At 39.7% G+C, this 17,079-nt stretch overlaps 4 protein-coding genes across 4 annotated transcripts in view; 2 read left to right on the plus strand and 2 right to left on the minus strand.

The window, feature by feature from the left end:
* LOC106337008 (pentatricopeptide repeat-containing protein At2g37310) overlaps positions 1 to 2,251 on the minus strand; it is a 4,076-nt gene extending 1,825 nt beyond the window's left edge. Inside the window, exon 1 of the mRNA XM_013776022.1 lies at positions 202 to 2,251. Within this exon, the coding sequence (XP_013631476.1) occupies positions 290 to 2,251 (1,962 nt within the window). The 3' untranslated portion in view covers positions 202 to 289. The remainder of the gene's footprint in view (positions 1 to 201) is intronic.
* Positions 2,252 to 2,373: 122 nt separating this feature from the next.
* On the plus strand, positions 2,374 to 4,068 carry LOC106340175 (pentatricopeptide repeat-containing protein At2g37320-like). Its single transcript, XM_013779041.1, has one exon. It carries the CDS (start codon positions 2,389 to 2,391, stop codon positions 3,898 to 3,900), a length of 1,512 nt encoding a protein of 503 aa, XP_013634495.1. The 5' UTR covers positions 2,374 to 2,388; the 3' UTR covers positions 3,901 to 4,068.
* Positions 4,069 to 4,610: 542 nt separating this feature from the next.
* Positions 4,611 to 6,610, plus strand: LOC106336566 (protein ALUMINUM SENSITIVE 3). The gene is made up of 3 exons (XM_013775420.1): positions 4,611 to 5,026; positions 5,110 to 5,355; positions 5,450 to 6,610. The coding sequence occupies exons 1-3, from the start codon at positions 4,763 to 4,765 to the stop codon at positions 5,759 to 5,761; spliced, it is 822 nt and encodes a 273-aa protein (XP_013630874.1). The 5' UTR covers positions 4,611 to 4,762; the 3' UTR covers positions 5,762 to 6,610.
* On the minus strand, positions 5,713 to 9,060 carry LOC106336565 (ABC transporter G family member 2-like). Its single transcript, XM_013775419.1, has one exon. It carries the CDS (start codon positions 8,789 to 8,791, stop codon positions 6,566 to 6,568), a length of 2,226 nt encoding a protein of 741 aa, XP_013630873.1. The 5' UTR covers positions 8,792 to 9,060; the 3' UTR covers positions 5,713 to 6,565.
* Between the last annotated feature and the right edge of the window lie 8,019 nt (positions 9,061 to 17,079).

Raw genomic sequence — 17,079 nt, forward strand, 5'->3', positions numbered from 1 at the left:
TAAAGTCAAAGTAAATATGGATTTAGAATAGTAGTTATATTTTACTAACCAAAATACCGAAAAATACCGAACCGAATCGAAACCAACCCGATATCTGGATTGAACACCCCTAATCCAAATGAAGCCAAACTATTGTTTCATTCTCCAAAATATAATAAAAATAATAACTTAATTCCGCGCAAGGCGCGGATCTTATCCTAGTATCATAGAAAACAAAATCATTACATAGTATCTTCTCAAGAAGCCCATAAAGGAAACTTTGAACGAATTTGACTTCAGGGCAAACAAATCAATAAGTTACATCAAGCTCTTGTTTCATGATATAATCTTTGTCACTCATCGACTCAACCAAGCACTCTATTGTCTCATACATCTCTTTGCTTCTCTCACAGGAACCATCTTTCGCAATGAAACTTCTTAATCCTTTACCAGTATCGATCCAGCTAGTTCCAGGGATTTTCTTCAATCCGATTCTTTTCATCTCATCCCTTACCATCTCAGCTTCTTCCCATCTCCCTGCTTGAGTGTATAAATTCGCCATGATAGTGTAACTCCCTGTATTTTCTGGTTCCATCTCAACTAAATGATCGTAAGCGAACCTCGCAATCTCCACATCACCAAGAACATAGGCCCCATTCAACAATGCACCCCAAACTTTAGCAATTGGTTCAACTGGCATGTTAGAAATGAACTCCATTGCATCTGAAAGTTTGCCAGCTCGGCTAAGAACACTTACCATACAAGCATAGTGCTCCACTCCAGGCTCGACGCCATACTTTGTTGCCATAGAATCAAATATACTCTGCGCCTTATCCGACTCTCCAGAGTGTGCACAAGCTGAAAGAAGAGCTGTTAGTGTAACATTGTCTGGCTTAATCCCAAGACATATCATTTGGTTAAATAGACTACAAGCAGAATCAGAGTCCCCATGAATAGCGTACGCTGTTATAATCGCAGTCCAGACAATCAAGCTCCTCTCTCTACAGTTATCAAAAACCCTTTGAGCTCCTTGGAGATATCCTAATTTGGCATAGTTATCTATAATGGAGGTAGCGACGTATATATTGTTGTCAGAAACATTACGGATAGCGAAACCGTGGATCTCCTTACCCCCTTTCAGATTTGAACTATATGTCAACGAAGGAAGAAGGCTCGAGAGGGTCACCGTGTTTGGCCTGTTGCCACATCTTATCATCTCCCTAAACGAATCTATAACCTCCTCATGGTGATTATTCTGCATCAGACCAGAAATCACAGCGTTCCACGTACTCAGACCAACGCTTTCCATCTCACTGAACAAAGCCATCGCTTCCTTGACAAGACCATGAGCCATGTACCCTGATATTATAGCCCCGTAGGTCACGGAATCTTTCTCACTCATCTCATCAAACAACGCTCTCGCGTAATCCAAGCTACCGCATTTAGCATAAACACCAATCACAGCATTACACAGAGATAAATCCATCTGGATATGATTCTCAAGGATCTTCTTGTGAACCTCCATCCCCAAAACAAGATCGCTTGATTGTCCACACGCTTGCAATACACTTATTACAGTGACTCCATTAGGCTTCAGTTCAGGACAGCCTAACATCGCTTTATACAACTCTTTACACTCCTCGTACGACCCACTTTGAGAATACCCTGATATCATAGAGTTCCACGAGACGACATCTCTCTCAGGCATTTCGTCAAACACTTTCCGGGCAGAAACGACGTCATCACACTTTGTATAGTAAGTGATCAACCCATTGCTTACGAAGACATCGGAATCAAACCCACCTCGTAAAACAAACCCGTGAACTTGCTGAGCCAGCGAACACAACAAGAAGTCATCGTAACCCGAGAGAGACTTCAACACGCAAGAGATGGTAACAGAATCTGGTCTAGCTGTAACGGAGGATCTAATCCACGACGAGAACAGGTTAAAAGCGTCGGAGTACATCTCGCGCGAAGCGTAGGCGATGAGAAGCGCGTTGTAAGAGAAGGCATTTTTTACTGTAATTTCCTCGAACACGTGGAGGGCTCGGCAGAATCGGTTCTCTCGGGTGTAGAAATTAATGAGCTTTGAAGCGAGGAAGTTGTCAGGCGTGATGGAGAAGAGGACGATTCGTGCGTGGAGCTGTAGCGCGTGGAGAGGAAGACGGTGGCGGGTGAAGTGGTGGATGAGGTGACCGTACGCGCCGCCGTCAACCGCCGCCTTGTTGAGCAAGCCTTGCAAGGCTCGTTGAATTTGGAGTCCCACCTTCATTCATAATTAACCGGAAGCTAAACCGGAGAACATAAACGTTGAGGAAAGTTAATGGGCTTACTATTGGGCCTGAAGCCCATATGAATCATTTCTAAGTATTTATGAGTATTATTAATCTTCGGACATTTTCAGTTTCCATGTCTCGTCTGAGAAAGTATTATTGTCGAGCTTTCAGTTATATTCAATCTCGATCCAGCTTCAGTCGATCACTGAATCGTGATTTAGCTAACAACGTGACTGAACTTGAGAGAGGAGCTCGCGCTCTGAGAATTCTTGATATCATCTCTTCAAAAACTAGTGAAGCTTCGAGTCGTCAGAACCATCTTGGTGAATTTCTTAAAACGGATTCGAGACGATTCAGAGATCAAACATTTTCCAAGGATCTCGACCTCTCAAGAACCGAACATGGAGTCTCAAGCGTGCTTGCAGAATTTCTCTTTGAGGAGGATTCTTCATGCTCTGCCAATGGCGGTATGCAGCAGAGAGAAGGGTGGAGTTTTGATGCGTATGGTTTGTCCTCCGCCGTGAGCTCTTGTGGGTCGAAGCGAGAGTTTAAAACCGGTTATGGGTTTCATTGCTTAGCGTTAAAGAGTGGGTTGATCTCAGATGTCTACGTAGGAAGCTCTCTGGTCGTTTTGTATAGAGATTCAGGTGAGGTAGACAATGCACATAAAGTGTTCGTGGAAATGCCTGAGAGGAACGTTGTTTCGTGGACGGCTATGATCTCAGGGTATGCGCAGGAATGGCGAGTTGGTATCTGCTTGAAGATTTATTCAGAGATGAGAAACTCGACTTCTGATCCGAATAATTACACGTTCACGGCTCTCTTGAGCGCTTGCACAGGAAGCGGAGCCTTAGGGCAAGGGAGAAGCGTTCATTGCCAAACGCTACAGATGGGTTTCAAGTCTTATCTCCATATCACAAACGCTCTCATCTCTATGTACTGCAAATGCGGAGACTTGAAGGATGCGTTTCGTATCTTTGACGATTTTGAGAATAAAGACGTTGTCTCTTGGAACTCTATGATTGCTGGTTACGCGCAGCACGGACTTGCAACGCAAGCAATCGAGCTTTTTGAAGTAATGATGCTCAAAAGCGGAACAAAGCCCGATGCAATCACGTATCTTGGACTCTTGTCGTCGTGCAGACACGCAGGTCTTGTAAAAGAAGGGAGAAAGTTCTTCAATTCGATGGGGGAGAACGGCATGAAACCACAGCTCAACCACTACTCTTGTCTGGTCGATCTTCTCGGCAGATTTGGTATGTTGCAAGAAGCGTTGGACTTGATCGAGAACATGCCGATGGAACCAAACCCTGTCATATGGGGATCTCTGCTCTTCTCTTGCCGTGTTCACGGCGACGTCTGGATGGGAATCAGAGCTGCAGAAGAACGGCTGCTGCTTGAACCTGAATGTGCAGCTACACATGTCCAGCTGGCGAATCTTTACGCCAGTGTTCAGTACTATAAAGAAGCGGCGATGGTGAGGAAGGTGATGAAAGATAAAGGCCTGAAGACGAATCCAGGTTGTAGTTGGATAGAGATTGATAACGATGTTTTCATGTTTAGAGCTGAAGATGGTAGCAACTGTAGAATGGTAGAGATTGTTCATGTTCTTCATTGTCTCGTAGATCACATGGAGTTGCTCTAAATACAACGCATAAAAGACCACTCAAATTTATTTCAAATCAAAAGTAGAGATCACCAGATTTCAGATGTGCATCCATTTTTTATTTTAAGTTTAAATCTCCTTAATGCTTTTACGTAGGGTTTGAATCTTAAAGATTGCGATGTATTATCACTTGTACAAATTATTATGGACAAGCTTATAGAAAATTTTCAGCATAGTATATACAATCGTTTTGGTGTAAATCTTTGTATGATGTTAAAATTGTCTATATAATTATCACTTATAATACAAAATAAAAGGCAAGTGTTAAACAAAAAGAAAACTTTTCAAAAATACCTCTACTACTATCGAAAATATGGACTAATATATTAACTGACAGGTAAACAAATGAATATAGATGTATAATGTGGTAAAATGCACCAAGAGTTCTCCCAAGTCCCCATCCAAAATTTACTCAACTCTTTGACTTTGTTCTATATGATGTCTTTTTCTTTTCCTCTGAAATATAATAATTGAAGTGAACAAAAAACAATGACAAGTGAAGACACTCTTGCAAACATTTCTTTGGTCACGGATCTCTTATAAATCACGAGTTTGCACGATTGATATTTAATATTTTTTTTAGTCATTTCCTCTGCAATCGAAAGTTATTTAATAATACAAAAAAAAAATTGAATCCAAAAACCAAAAGAATAAAGAAAGGAATCCTAAAACATGAGCTGATGGAATAAAGATGAGAGGAAAGTGTCTACTCTTTCTAACTTGTTGTCCACTATATTATTCCCTCCTCCACCACTACCACCTTCCTACAAACACGACAAAAGGAAAAAATAAAAATAAAGCGAGACAGAAAGAGAGAGAGAGAGAAAAGAGAGAGTGAGACATGGATCTTGATTGGGTATCAGCTTTTTTCAAGAACAACGAATGGCTGATAGTGTATCTCAAAGGCATGGTGAAGCCCGCGGCGGCTCTCGCGGTTGTGCTTCTAGCCGTGGCTCTCTCCTACTCCCAGAAACTCTCTTTGGAAGGAGACATGATATACTCTGTTTTACGATCGTTTCTTCAGCTCTCTGTCATCGGGTTCGTTCTTCAGTTCATCTTTAACCAAGAAAACGCCGGCTGGATCATCCTCGCTTACCTCTTCATGGTAACACAGTAACACTTCAAAGTTCGAAATTCAAAAATGATAAATTATATTTAATTTAACATATTTTTTTTTATTCTGGTCAGGTCTCTGTCGCCGGTTACACCGCCGGAAAACGTGCAAAGCACGTGCCACGTGGAAAGTACGTGGCCGGAGTATCTATCCTCGCCGGAACATCAATCACAATGTTCCTCCTCATCGTCCTCAACGTATTTCCTTTCACTCCTAGGTATATAATCCCTGTGGCCGGGATGATGGTGGGAAACGCCATGACGGTCACCGGAGTTACCATGAAGCAGCTGCGAGATGACATCAAGATGCAACTAAACCTGGTTAAACTTCTTATTAACAAGTAACAACAATGATTTTGTACTTAACCGAACCAAGTTCCCGGTTTAATTGATTTTTTTTGTCAAAAAACCACAGGTGGAGACAGCATTGGCACTAGGAGCAACACCAAGACAAGCGACGTTACAACAGGTGAAGAGAGCTTTGGTGATATCTCTATCTCCGGTTTTGGATAGCTGCAAAACCGTTGGATTGATCTCTTTACCGGGAGCCATGACCGGTATGATAATGGGCGGTGCGTCGCCTCTTGAAGCTATCCAGCTACAGATAGTTGTGATGAACATGATGGTTGGAGCAGCAACCGTTAGTAGCATCATGTGTACGTATCTTTGTTGGCCATCTTTCTTCACTAAAGCTTACCAGTTAAAAACTCATGTCTTCTCAAGCTGAAGTTTTAGTTATCCATATTTAGCACACAAAAAAATGTTATATAGTTATCCACGTACTTTCAACAACTTTATAATTTTTCTTAAATTGAAAAGCCAACCATTATGTCTTTAAATCATACTGTTTAGCCCATCTCAACTGGGGAAATGCAAAATTTATAATCAGAACATGAACTTAAAAGGATCCAAAGCACACACATATAAGAGAATGAACAAAACTTAGGTTCACCCCATAAGTTTTATGAGAATACAATTTTAGGTTCAACCTAAGTTTTGTTCTAAGAGCATGATGAATAGGGGTTTTTAAAGGTTTTTAAATTAAGGTAAGAACTCCACCCCTATGAATCCCATTAATCATCTCATTAATCATGGTCTAAGAGAATACAATTTTAGGCAATCCGCAATCTAGTGAGCCTAAAATTGTATCAAAATTGGATGTGAACAATGCATAGTTTATAATCATAAATAAATTGGTTGACCCAAATTTTTGTACAAATTGATTTTCTGGACCAAACATAAAACATTCAAGGATCTAGTCTTCAAACGTATAAAAAACTTAAGAAATTCAACAATTTTTTTATTGCAACAGAAATTTTGATAATTAACATAAACAGTTATTTCATTCCGTAAATTATGACTTAATACATTACCGAAAAAAATCATAGCTTTAGGGGCAGATGAAATACACCATTTAATTACTTGATTAGTTTATAAATAACGAAGAAATACAAATATTTAGCTTTAGAAAAATTAAAATAAAACACGACAACCTTTTTGTGATTTTCAGACAGTAAAACAAACTGTTTCATCACCTCCGTTTGTTCTTACTTCCAATCAACAACGTGAAGTAAAACAAAACCCTAAAGAAGAACCCCCAAGCAACCGTGATCCACAAGCAATTCCACTTACTAATCTCCGTAACCCCCTGCTGCTTCAGAATATCAATCCCCGTCGTCACGCACGTCTCCGCCGTCACATTAATCCCCAAAACACCGCTCATACTCTTCAACAAACTCAGCTTCACAGCGTTCGGAAACTGCCCCAGCGGCGAGTTATCGAATATCTGAATCCCTCGGACAAAACACTTGGTCGTATCTTCGAACTCGTTCTGCAAAACGCCTTCGTAAGGGTACTTCACCAGCGAGAGGTAATGGAACCAGATCCAGTAGAGAGGGATACGATCACGTGAGATGAAGAATCCAGAGAAGAGGAGGAAGTAAGCGAGGATGGCTACAACGACGGTGAATCCGAGCATCACGTTCGACACGACGCCGGATAGGAACGTAACGAAGGAGCTTCCGGCCCAGAAGGAAGCCAAGATGGTGAGGAAGAAGAAGAGGAAGCCGCTGGCCCCTCCGGCGAGACCGACGGCGAAGAAAGTGGTGGCTGCGAAGCACGCGGCGAGGAAGATGAGCGAAGGGATCGAGATTATGGACTGCGAGAGGACGTAGGAGGATCTGCGGTAGGCGTTGTAAGCGGTCTCTCTCATGAAGATGTAACGCTCTTGGAGAAAGACCGGGATGGCCTCCGCGCACGTGTAGAACGTGGTGGACATGGCGAATGCGAAGAAGCCTAGACGCTCTTGGACTCCTTTGGGGGAGTTGTCTAGCTTCGTGAACATCGTGGCTAATATGATTCCAGTGACCATTACAGCTCCTATACGCATCCCGATGAGTTCGGGCTGCCTCATCGAGTTGAGTATAGAGCGCTTGCCGATAACGATCATTTCGATCCAGAAGGGATTCGCGTAAGTTTGGAATGAGGAGGGAGAGTTTGTTGTTGCTGCTCCGGAGACGAGTTTCCCTTTGGAGATGCTCGCGGTTATCGCTTCTTTGAGAGTGATGCCGTTGTTGTAGTAGCGCGCTGCTGCTTGTTGTTTCACTCGCCATTCCTTGTGGTACTCGACCAGTTTCTTGGTTCCTTCTGGGGAATTCTCCAGCTCCCGGATGAGATCGAGAGCAAACTCTGTTTTGTTCTCGTTCTCAGGGATCGGGTGGTCGAATTCGAAGAAGAATTGAGGGAGATGTGTGGGCGAGCCGCTGAAGACTGTGTTTCCTCTCGAAAGGAAGATTAGTCTATCTAGCAAACCCATGATTCTGTAGCTAGGCTGGTGTATGGACATGATGACTATACTACCACTTTGCGCGATTCTTTGTAACACTTTGATGACCATGTAGGCACTTGTAGAGTCCAACCCCGAGGTTGGCTCGTCGAGAAAGAGTATAATCGGGTCGTGGATGATGTCGATCCCAATCGAAACACGTCTCCTTTCTCCTCCGGACACACCTCTATGTCCTTCATCACCGATCATGGTTCTTGCCGCGCTTCTTAGACCTAGCTGGTCGATCAAAGATTGTACTCTTGCCTTTTTCTTCTTCTTGGAGAGGGAGCGAGGGAGCCTGAACTCTGCTGAGAACATTAGAGTTTCCTCAACGGTGAGCATAGGGAAGAGAAGGTCGTCTTGCATCACGTAAGCAGATATGACTTTCTGGAGGCGGGATTCAAGAACCTCTCCGTTTAAGGTGATGGAGCCTCTGAGGCTGTCTTTGGCTATACGGTTGGCTAAAGCATCGATGAGCGTTGATTTACCTGACCCGCTTGCTCCTAGAACAGCCATCATCTCCCCTTCGTGGGCTTCGCCTGAGATACCATTCAGTAGTATCTTGGTGTTCAAGGCAGAATCATTTGATGAGGAGTTTCCACAAAAGGGAGGAAACTTTTTCTTGATCTTCACGCTATAGGTCAAGTCGGTGAAGGAAAGAACAAAGGGGGAAGAGGTTATAGAAGAAGCTGGAGCTGAGGTCCATGAGTTGAAAGATGACGCTGAAGAAGTGAGAGGTGAGGCCATTTCTAAACCCCGTTGATCATTCCTTGCATCCTCCACGTTCATGAGAAGCTCTCCGAGTGTGGCGGTAACTCTAGGCGTGTCTCTTGGACATCTCTCCATGGAGTTTGAATAAAACAGAGGAAGATCATTATTGTTGCCAGCTACTACCCTTTTGGCTGGAGATAGTTTTCCAAGAAAGCCAGACATGTTTTTTTTCTAATTTTATCAGGTTGTTGGGTTTAAGCTCATCCCACAAAGAAGATATGAATAGGGATGAGAAGAGGCTATATAAGGAGGATTTTTTTTTATATTGAGGAAAGAAAGAGATATGAAATGGTCAATGTGGGTGGGTGATCTCTATGTATCTAACGCTGGTTTTTTTTTTCTGGTTTTGTATGTGTTGATGTAATGTGTTAACCTAAAAGTAAATGGTTAGGTGAGAGGAGTTGTGCAAAAAAGCCCTTATGTTTTATGTCTATTTCTTGGGGCTTAAGGTATGTTTAATAACTTGGGTTTAGCTATACGGTTTTTATGGATTGAACAAAAAGTATATACAAATGATTTTAGGCATAAAAACATATGGTGTTGTGGCAATCTGTTGAGAAATATTGTCCATCGAAGATTACATTTAACTGAGTTAGCGAGTAGCTGTCCAAATCGTGCTAAACGGGCAAACTCGGCACCTATCTTAATATAATAACGATAAAAAATTGTTGTCTATCATCACTTTTCGAAAACTATCATATAATTTGAAGAATAAGAATGGTTGATATTTTATTATTTTAATTTAATTTCAGCTGATATTTCTTTTTACTTACTGAAATATATCTTCAGTTAAGTTGTTATAAGGAAACATTTGTTGTACTAATCCTAAGCATTGTCTTACATGTTCGGAATCAAACACTTGACGTGGCAAAATATATATAAAAAAATAGGCTAGAATTTTACTTAAAATTCTTTTAAACATTAGTCTGTAAAAAATGAAATAAGAAATAAATATCAGTATTTAAAAATTATATAAATAAAATATGGATACTCCTCTCATTACAATTGATTTTATATGAAAGTTCATAAAATTTTAACGTATATGAGAATAAGTGCAACTTGAACTATAAGAAGTTTCTCAATAAGTAAGCTTATGTCTAACATAACATAGGTAATGCAACAGCACATGTGAGCGGTAGATATTTTTGAGAAGTTGTTATGACCACAGGAATGAATAAGAAAAGTCACTGGAATAAAATGTGGACACGGCTTCAATAGTAAGAGCAACCTACACGAAAACCCCAAATTCTCATTACAAATTACATAATATAAGCTTAACGTGAAGAAGTAGGCATATAATACCGAATTAAATTGCATAAGATAAGCATAACGTGGAGAGGTAGGCATATAAACGTTTGGTATGGCTGTTATATCTGTTTTTCAAGACTTTATACTATACGCTTCATATATTGACCTAAATAAGTTCATTCCATTTACCTATAATCACAAGAAATCTCATGACTCACATACAAAAAAATAAATGTAATACTCTATAGTTGTTTTATGACGCATGTTCTTTTCAGATTTTTTTTGTTCTAGTAAAAAAAGATTGACTAAAGCTCTTATAGACAAATGTTTCAAACTAGAATCAAAAGGTTTCTGGTAGCTAACTTGACCGAACAAGAATGTTCTTAATTAAAAAGACAGGATATTCCAGTTCAATGGAAGATATGATATACTTGGCATATAAACAACAGAAAACATACAAATTTATGTTTGTAGACTTGTAGTTATATATTGTCTAGAATATCCATGTTCTATAACTTTAACTAATATTGGTTTAGGATGTTTGCTCGCTGTAAAATAAAATTTAATAACACCTAGGTGAATACGAACACAAACTAACTAAGGTTTAGTAAAAGTTATAGAATTCAAGGATGTATAACTCTCTTATTATTAACTCGAGAAACTAACTCAAAACTCAAGTTTTAATCTCTAAACTCTATTAAGGTATGTCACACAAACGACATCTACTTATATAGAGCTTGTGTTTATCCTAATCCTAATAGATTACATAACTTTAGATAACTCCTAATAATATTATGTTTCTATCTCCATAACTCGATCGGATTAGGATAATCCATTGCACCTTAATCTTCTTTCATTTTCAAGCTTTCTCCAACGGTCTCCCCCTTAAGCTTGAAATCTTCTCTTGTCACTTCTTGCATCCCAATCAAATCTCTCATTTCCCTAAACTTGATTCTCCCTAGAGCTTTAGTTAGGATGTCCGCTTTCTGTTGATCGCCTGAGACATGTTCCACAATGATCTGTCCCCTTTCAACACACCACGTATAAAGTGATAACGTGAGTGTATGTGTTTGCTCCTTCCGTGAAATACAGGGTTCCTAGTAAGTGATATAGCCGACTGATTGTCTATCATGATCAGCACCTTCTGTACTGGTTCCTCGGTGATCTCACTTAGCAATTTCTGTAGCCATATGGCTTGTTTAGCCGCCTCTGTTCCAGCCATGAACTCCGCTTCACAGCTTGAGAGTGCAACGGTTTCTTGTTTGGCAGAGCACCACGTGATCAAGCTCTCTCCAAGGTAGAATATGTGTCCTGCCGTGCTTCGTCCATCATCGGGGTCAACATTATGACTGCTATCACTATAGCCAATGAGTCTAGGAACCTTTGGTGTTGATCGAGTAAAGACAAGTCCGAGTGATGTTGTCCCTTGCAGATACCTGAGAACATGTTTTATAGCTGCTCCATGTGACGCCTTAGGGCTCTGCATATATCTACTCAAGACTCCCACAGTGTATGACAAATCCGGCCTAGTGTGAAGTAGATATCTTAGGCACCCAACGTTTCTCCGGTAACTCGTTGCATCTATATCTTCTTCTTCAATCGATTTCCCAAGCTTCAAACCATGTTCCATAGGTATATGTGACATGTTGCAGTTCTTCATACCACTTTCTTCCAAGATTCTTAGTGCGTATCTCTTTTGATTCAGAGTTATATGACCTTCTTCTTGACATACTTCTATCCCAAGGTAGTAGCTCAACTTTCCTAAATCACTCATATCAAACTTGGAAGCCATCTCTGTTTTGAAATCATCAATGATCTTTGAGCTTGCTCCAGTGATGAACAAGTCATCGACATACACCACCACAACTAGTATGCTTGCATTAACCGTCTTCCTATAGACAGGGTTCCTTAGAACACTTCGTAAACCCTACCTCAAGAAAGATCCCGTTGAGTTTGTTGTTCCACGCCCTAGGAGCCTGCTTCAATCCGTAGAGCGCCTTGTGGAGTTTGTACACCTTCTTCTCACTTTCTTTCACTTCAAAACCCTCTGGTTGAGTTACATAAACTATCTCTTTCAAATCTCCATGTAAAAACGCCGTTTTGACATCTAGATGATGAACCTCCCATCCTCTAGTTGATGCAATACTCACCAGTAGCCTAATTGTTTCAAGTCGGGCCACAAGAGCAAAGACTTCCTCGTAGTCTATCCCATACTGTTGCACATATCCCTTAGCGACTAGGCGTGACTTGTACTTCTTGATGGTTCCATCTGAGTTGAACTTTATCTTAAACAGCCATCTCAGTCCTATCGGCTTCACACCCTCTGGAAGATCAACTAGACTTCATACTTTGTTCTTCTCAATGGACTGTAGTTCGTCCTTGCAAGCCTCTATCCATTCCTTCAACTGTCTTGCCTCTTCGAAGTTTCTTGGCTCTTCGTTAAGACACAGAAGGAGCATCTCTCCTTCTTCGTCTGCGAGCAAGACATAATCCTCAAGATACTTTGGCCTTGATGTTTGTCTTTCACTTCGTCTTGGAAGCAACCTTGCCTCGTGATCACTTTCATCCTCTTCTTCAATATGTACTGTATTTGTATCCATAGTCTCAGCTCCATCATGTTGGTTTTCATCCTCTTTGCTGCTGCTGCCTTGTTCTAGTGCTTGCCCGTGGACTTGATTTGCTGTCTTTACTAGCCCATGGTTCCCAAACTCTCCTAGTACTACGCTGGAGTCGTCGTAGCTTCTTAGTTCTCCATCAATCCTCTTCCAGTTCCATCCTTTGGTTTCATCAAACAGTACATCACGACTTACTGTTATTCTTTTCTTCTCTGGGTCAAGCAATCTGTACGCCTTAGAGCCAGGTTCTGTTCCAAGATGAACAAGCATTCGCGACCGGTCATCTAGCTTTCTCAGGTGCGGTTTCTCAACTTTGGCGTAGCAGATGCATCCAAATATGCGTAGGTGGCTTATGTTTGGTTGCTTTCCTCGCAGTACCTCATAGGGAGTTTGGTTCTGAAGAGATCTTGTCACTATTCGATTTATCAAATACGTCGCATGCCTCACAGACTCACCCCACAAGTAATTAGGCATGTGCATGTGCTTTAGGATGCTCCTAGCCATCTCCATTAGTGTCTGGTTCCTTCTTTCAACCACTCCGTTCTGTTGTGGCGTGTACGGAGCCGTGAGATGCCTCTTGATGCCCTTATCCTTGCAGTATGAGTTGAACTCATGAGAAATGAACTCACCACCTCGATCAGTTCTGAATGTAGTTACGCTTCTTCCAGTTTCTTGCTCCATTACTCCTCTCATCTTCTTAAACTTCTCAAAAGCTTCACTTTTCTCCTTAAGTAAGCTTATTCACATGTATCTTGTGTGGTCATCGATGACTACAATGATATATCTATTTCCTCCCATCATGCCTGGTGTTATAGGACCACAGAGGTCACCGTGTATCAACTCCAACGGTCTGGTCGCTCTGTATGTCGTTGCTTGTGGGAACATTTTTCTTGTGTGTTTCCCAAGCAAGCACGATGAGCATACATCTTTTATGACGTTGACATTTGAGACTCCACTGACCAGTTCTTTCTGTATCATGATCCTCATAGTTGCAGTGTTGACATGCTCAAGTCTAGCGTGCCATCTGTTTGACTCACTTATCTCGCTCAGGTGAAGTTGTGATGAGTCTTTGATCCCCATCCATACCTTATACAGTCGATTCTTCGACCTGTTTGCCTTCACAAGGAGTCTCCCATGTTGGTCATGCATAGTTAGGTGTTATCCTCTCAAACGTATATCACAGCCTGACTCTGTTGCTTGACCTAGGCTAATGTTATTGCTTTTTAGTACACATCGTTCATCTTTCTCGCTTCTCCCTTCATGTCTACAAACGAGATAGTGCCTTTTCCTTTGATGTCAATTCTTGAATCGTCACCAAATCTCACTTTTCCAGTGATTGTCTTGTCCATCATTGAAAAATATCTCCTATCACCAGTTATATAGTTACTAACTCCATTATCCAAGTACCATATGTCATTTGAATCATCATTTGTTTCATACTTCTCCGGCAAGTAATTCTTCTCATTGAGATAGACAACTTCGTGCATCATTAGCTCGTCTGCATCCTGTGTATCACTATTGCCGTTCTCCAATGTTTCTTGTAGCTTGAGAAGGCGGTCCGGACAATCAGAGGCGTAATGTCTCATCTTATCACACCTGTAACACATTACCCTTGATGTGTCTCTGCCTCCATTGTATCTTCCTCTGCCTCGTCCTCTGTAATAAGACCTTCCTCCTCTGCCGCGTCCTCTGTACTCTCTGTTGTACTCACGTTGGTCTTTGTTGTACTCACGAGATGGATGTGTGACTTGTGTTTCACGCGAGTCATCGTTTGAATACATTAGCTTTGGTTGATCATCAGATTGTTCCTCATCCTCATGTATCCTCTCTTCATAAGCCTTCATACGACCCATGATATCTTCAAAGCTAGTATTATTTAGGTCTAATACTTGCTCTAATGATGCCACAATATGGATGTACTTCCTCCGTGGGAGACCGCTTAAGAGTTTCTTCACCAACTTCGGTTCTTCAATTTAACACCTAGCGCCGCAGACTTTGATGCAATTTCAGCCAATTTGCCTCCAAAATCATCGACTGACTCTGTATCTTTCATCTTGAGGCGATCAAACTCACTCATCAATGTTTGCAACCGCGCTTCTTTGACTCTCTCAGCTCCGATGTGTCTGGTTTTAATCGCCTCCCATACCTTCTTCGCGGTACTAAGCTCGCCGATTGGAGTATCAACACCTCCGGTATAGATTGAAGTAGTAGCGCCATCTCCATGTTATTCTTCTCTCCTTCGGTTGCTTCATCTTTAATAGCTTCCCAGATTTTGTGTACCTTAAGAGCTATCTCCATCCTTATTGCCCATACTGTATAGTTTGTTGAATTAAGCATTGGACACTTTATAGACGAAGATCCTCCTCCTTCCTTCGGATTCAAGTTCGTCGTCATGACGATATCACCACTCATCTCTTCTGAACCTCAAGCTCTATTACCAAATATAGAATTCAAGGATCCAATAAGTATAACTCTCTTATTATTAACTTGAGAAACTAATTCAAAACTCAAGCTTTAATCCCCAAACTCTATTAAGGTATGTCACACAAACGACATCTACTTATACAGAGCTTGTGCTTATCCTAATCCTAATAGATTACATAACTTTATATAACTCCTAATAATATTATGTATATATCTCCATAACTCGATAGGATTATGATAATACCTTGCACCTTAATCTTCTTTCCTTTTCAAGCTTACTCCAACAAAAGTTCAGTGTTGATGTTAGAAAAGTTCAATTTGATGTAATAATAGAAAGAAAAAAGTTGAGTTAGATAAGATGCTCGTTGACAAAACAAAAGATGTTATACTCTCTGACGTTGAGACGATATTGTGAGCATAGATTGCTAGAAGAAGATGTATAAAATGTCAAATACTCAGTAGATGAAATCACTGTTACTGAAAAAAGCAGAACATGTAGCAAACATTTTATAACTTGCTCACTTTGAGGAGTCTTTGAAACTGAATTCCATATCGTCACATTTTCATACACAATAGACATTATTGAACTATCAACTCTCACATCAAAACAACTAAAAAAGCAAACAAACTTTTTTTTTTCAGTGGTTTCTCTGGGCACAAGTTTGTAATTTTTCCAGTAGTATCTACTAGGCCTGAGACGGATCCGGATATCCGGAAAATTTAGGATATCCGGATCCGGATCCGGATTCGTGGTTTCCAATATCCGGATATCCGTTTCGATATTCTATTACCCGCGGACATTTGGATCTGGATCCATAAAAATAATTAAAAATAATATTTTTTTTAAAAAAACTAATTTTTTAATAGAATACATAAATTAAATAATTATACAAGATTTACAAATATATATATATGTCTATAATATTTTAAAAACTAAAATACATTATTATAAGATTAATTTATGTATAAATATTAATATTAATATTAATAAAATTTTAATATTTAATGTATTTTAAAAATACGGATCCGGATCCGGATCCGGATATCCAAACTTAAAAATTAAGATATTCTTATCCGGATTTGGTTTAGGTGGATCCAAGATTTTACTATCCGGATTCGGCTCCGACTCCATCGGATATCATATTTTTGGAACGGATCTCGCATCGAATCCGGATCTTGGATAATAAGTCTCATGCCTAGTATCTACAAGGGAATAATGACCAATATTACTTATACTATAACAAACTTCCTTTTATCAACAGGGTTTGATACTTGATTAAGACGATGAGAGAGCTGCCTGAAACTCTTCATAGTGATTAAAGTTCAAATGGACCTCGTGACAGGCCCCGTCTAAATGGTATGGCCATGGAAATTTCCCGTTCTAGACCTTTTAAAATAAAAGGCTAATTCCTAACTAAAATTGGGGATCTATAATAAATAATCTTTATCCTTTTAAGATAGATATAGGAAACTTCAATCCCTACTTAATCTTTAATTAAAATGAGATTTATATATAAGTATCTTCATGAATTTATAGTCCTAATCAAGATTTGCATGCAGAACAATAAGATAATTACACTCAAGGCATTTTTATCTTATCAAAAATAAATATATTAAAAGTATTTTAAGTAATAAAGCCAGCAAAACCAAAACATGTCATAAAATTAGAGAAATCTCTATTATTAGAAGAGAAGTACCCATTAAAAAATACTCATAAGTTTTCTAACTTATTTACACTTCCATGCCACTGAGAATTAAATTAAACTACTTATTTTAATGTTTGTCTTTTTCAGTTAAATTAATGAGTTTTCATTAATCAAATTTAAACTTAATGTCATTAAATAAACCTACTTATTTTAATGCTTGTCTTTTCCAGTTAAATTAATGAGTTTTCCTTAATCAAATTTAAATTTAATGTCATTAAATGAACCTAAAAATACATCATATTTAATGTAGCTTATTACGTACGAGTACGGCCCAATAATGAACTTGAATTTTATTTTTACGAAAACGTGAATCACTTGACTTATGTAATATTTAAAATATATTAACTACAATATAACAAATGCATATAACCTACCTATACTTTAGTTTGAAATGATCATGTTCAAGTTTTATATAGTCAACTTACATCATGCATCGATCGATGTACAATATTCAAAC

This window comes from Brassica oleracea, chromosome C4 (assembly GCF_000695525.1).
Source record: "Brassica oleracea var. oleracea cultivar TO1000 chromosome C4, BOL, whole genome shotgun sequence".
NCBI classification, from domain to species: domain Eukaryota; kingdom Viridiplantae; phylum Streptophyta; class Magnoliopsida; order Brassicales; family Brassicaceae; genus Brassica; species Brassica oleracea.

Excerpts from the sequence above, each read along its gene's own strand:
- LOC106336566 (XM_013775420.1), top strand. The coding sequence starts at position 4,763 with ATGGATCTTGATTGGGTATCAGCTTTTTTCAAGAACAACGAATGGCTG. Across the intron at positions 5,027-5,109 it reads TCCTCGCTTACCTCTTCATG|GTCTCTGTCGCCGGTTACAC; the intron begins GTAACACAGTAA and ends TATTCTGGTCAG. Across the intron at positions 5,356-5,449 it reads TCAAGATGCAACTAAACCTG|GTGGAGACAGCATTGGCACT; the intron begins GTTAAACTTCTT and ends AAAAAACCACAG.
- LOC106336565 (XM_013775419.1), bottom strand. The coding sequence starts at position 8,791 with ATGTCTGGCTTTCTTGGAAAACTATCTCCAGCCAAAAGGGTAGTAGCT.
- LOC106340175 (XM_013779041.1), top strand. The coding sequence starts at position 2,389 with ATGTCTCGTCTGAGAAAGTATTATTGTCGAGCTTTCAGTTATATTCAA.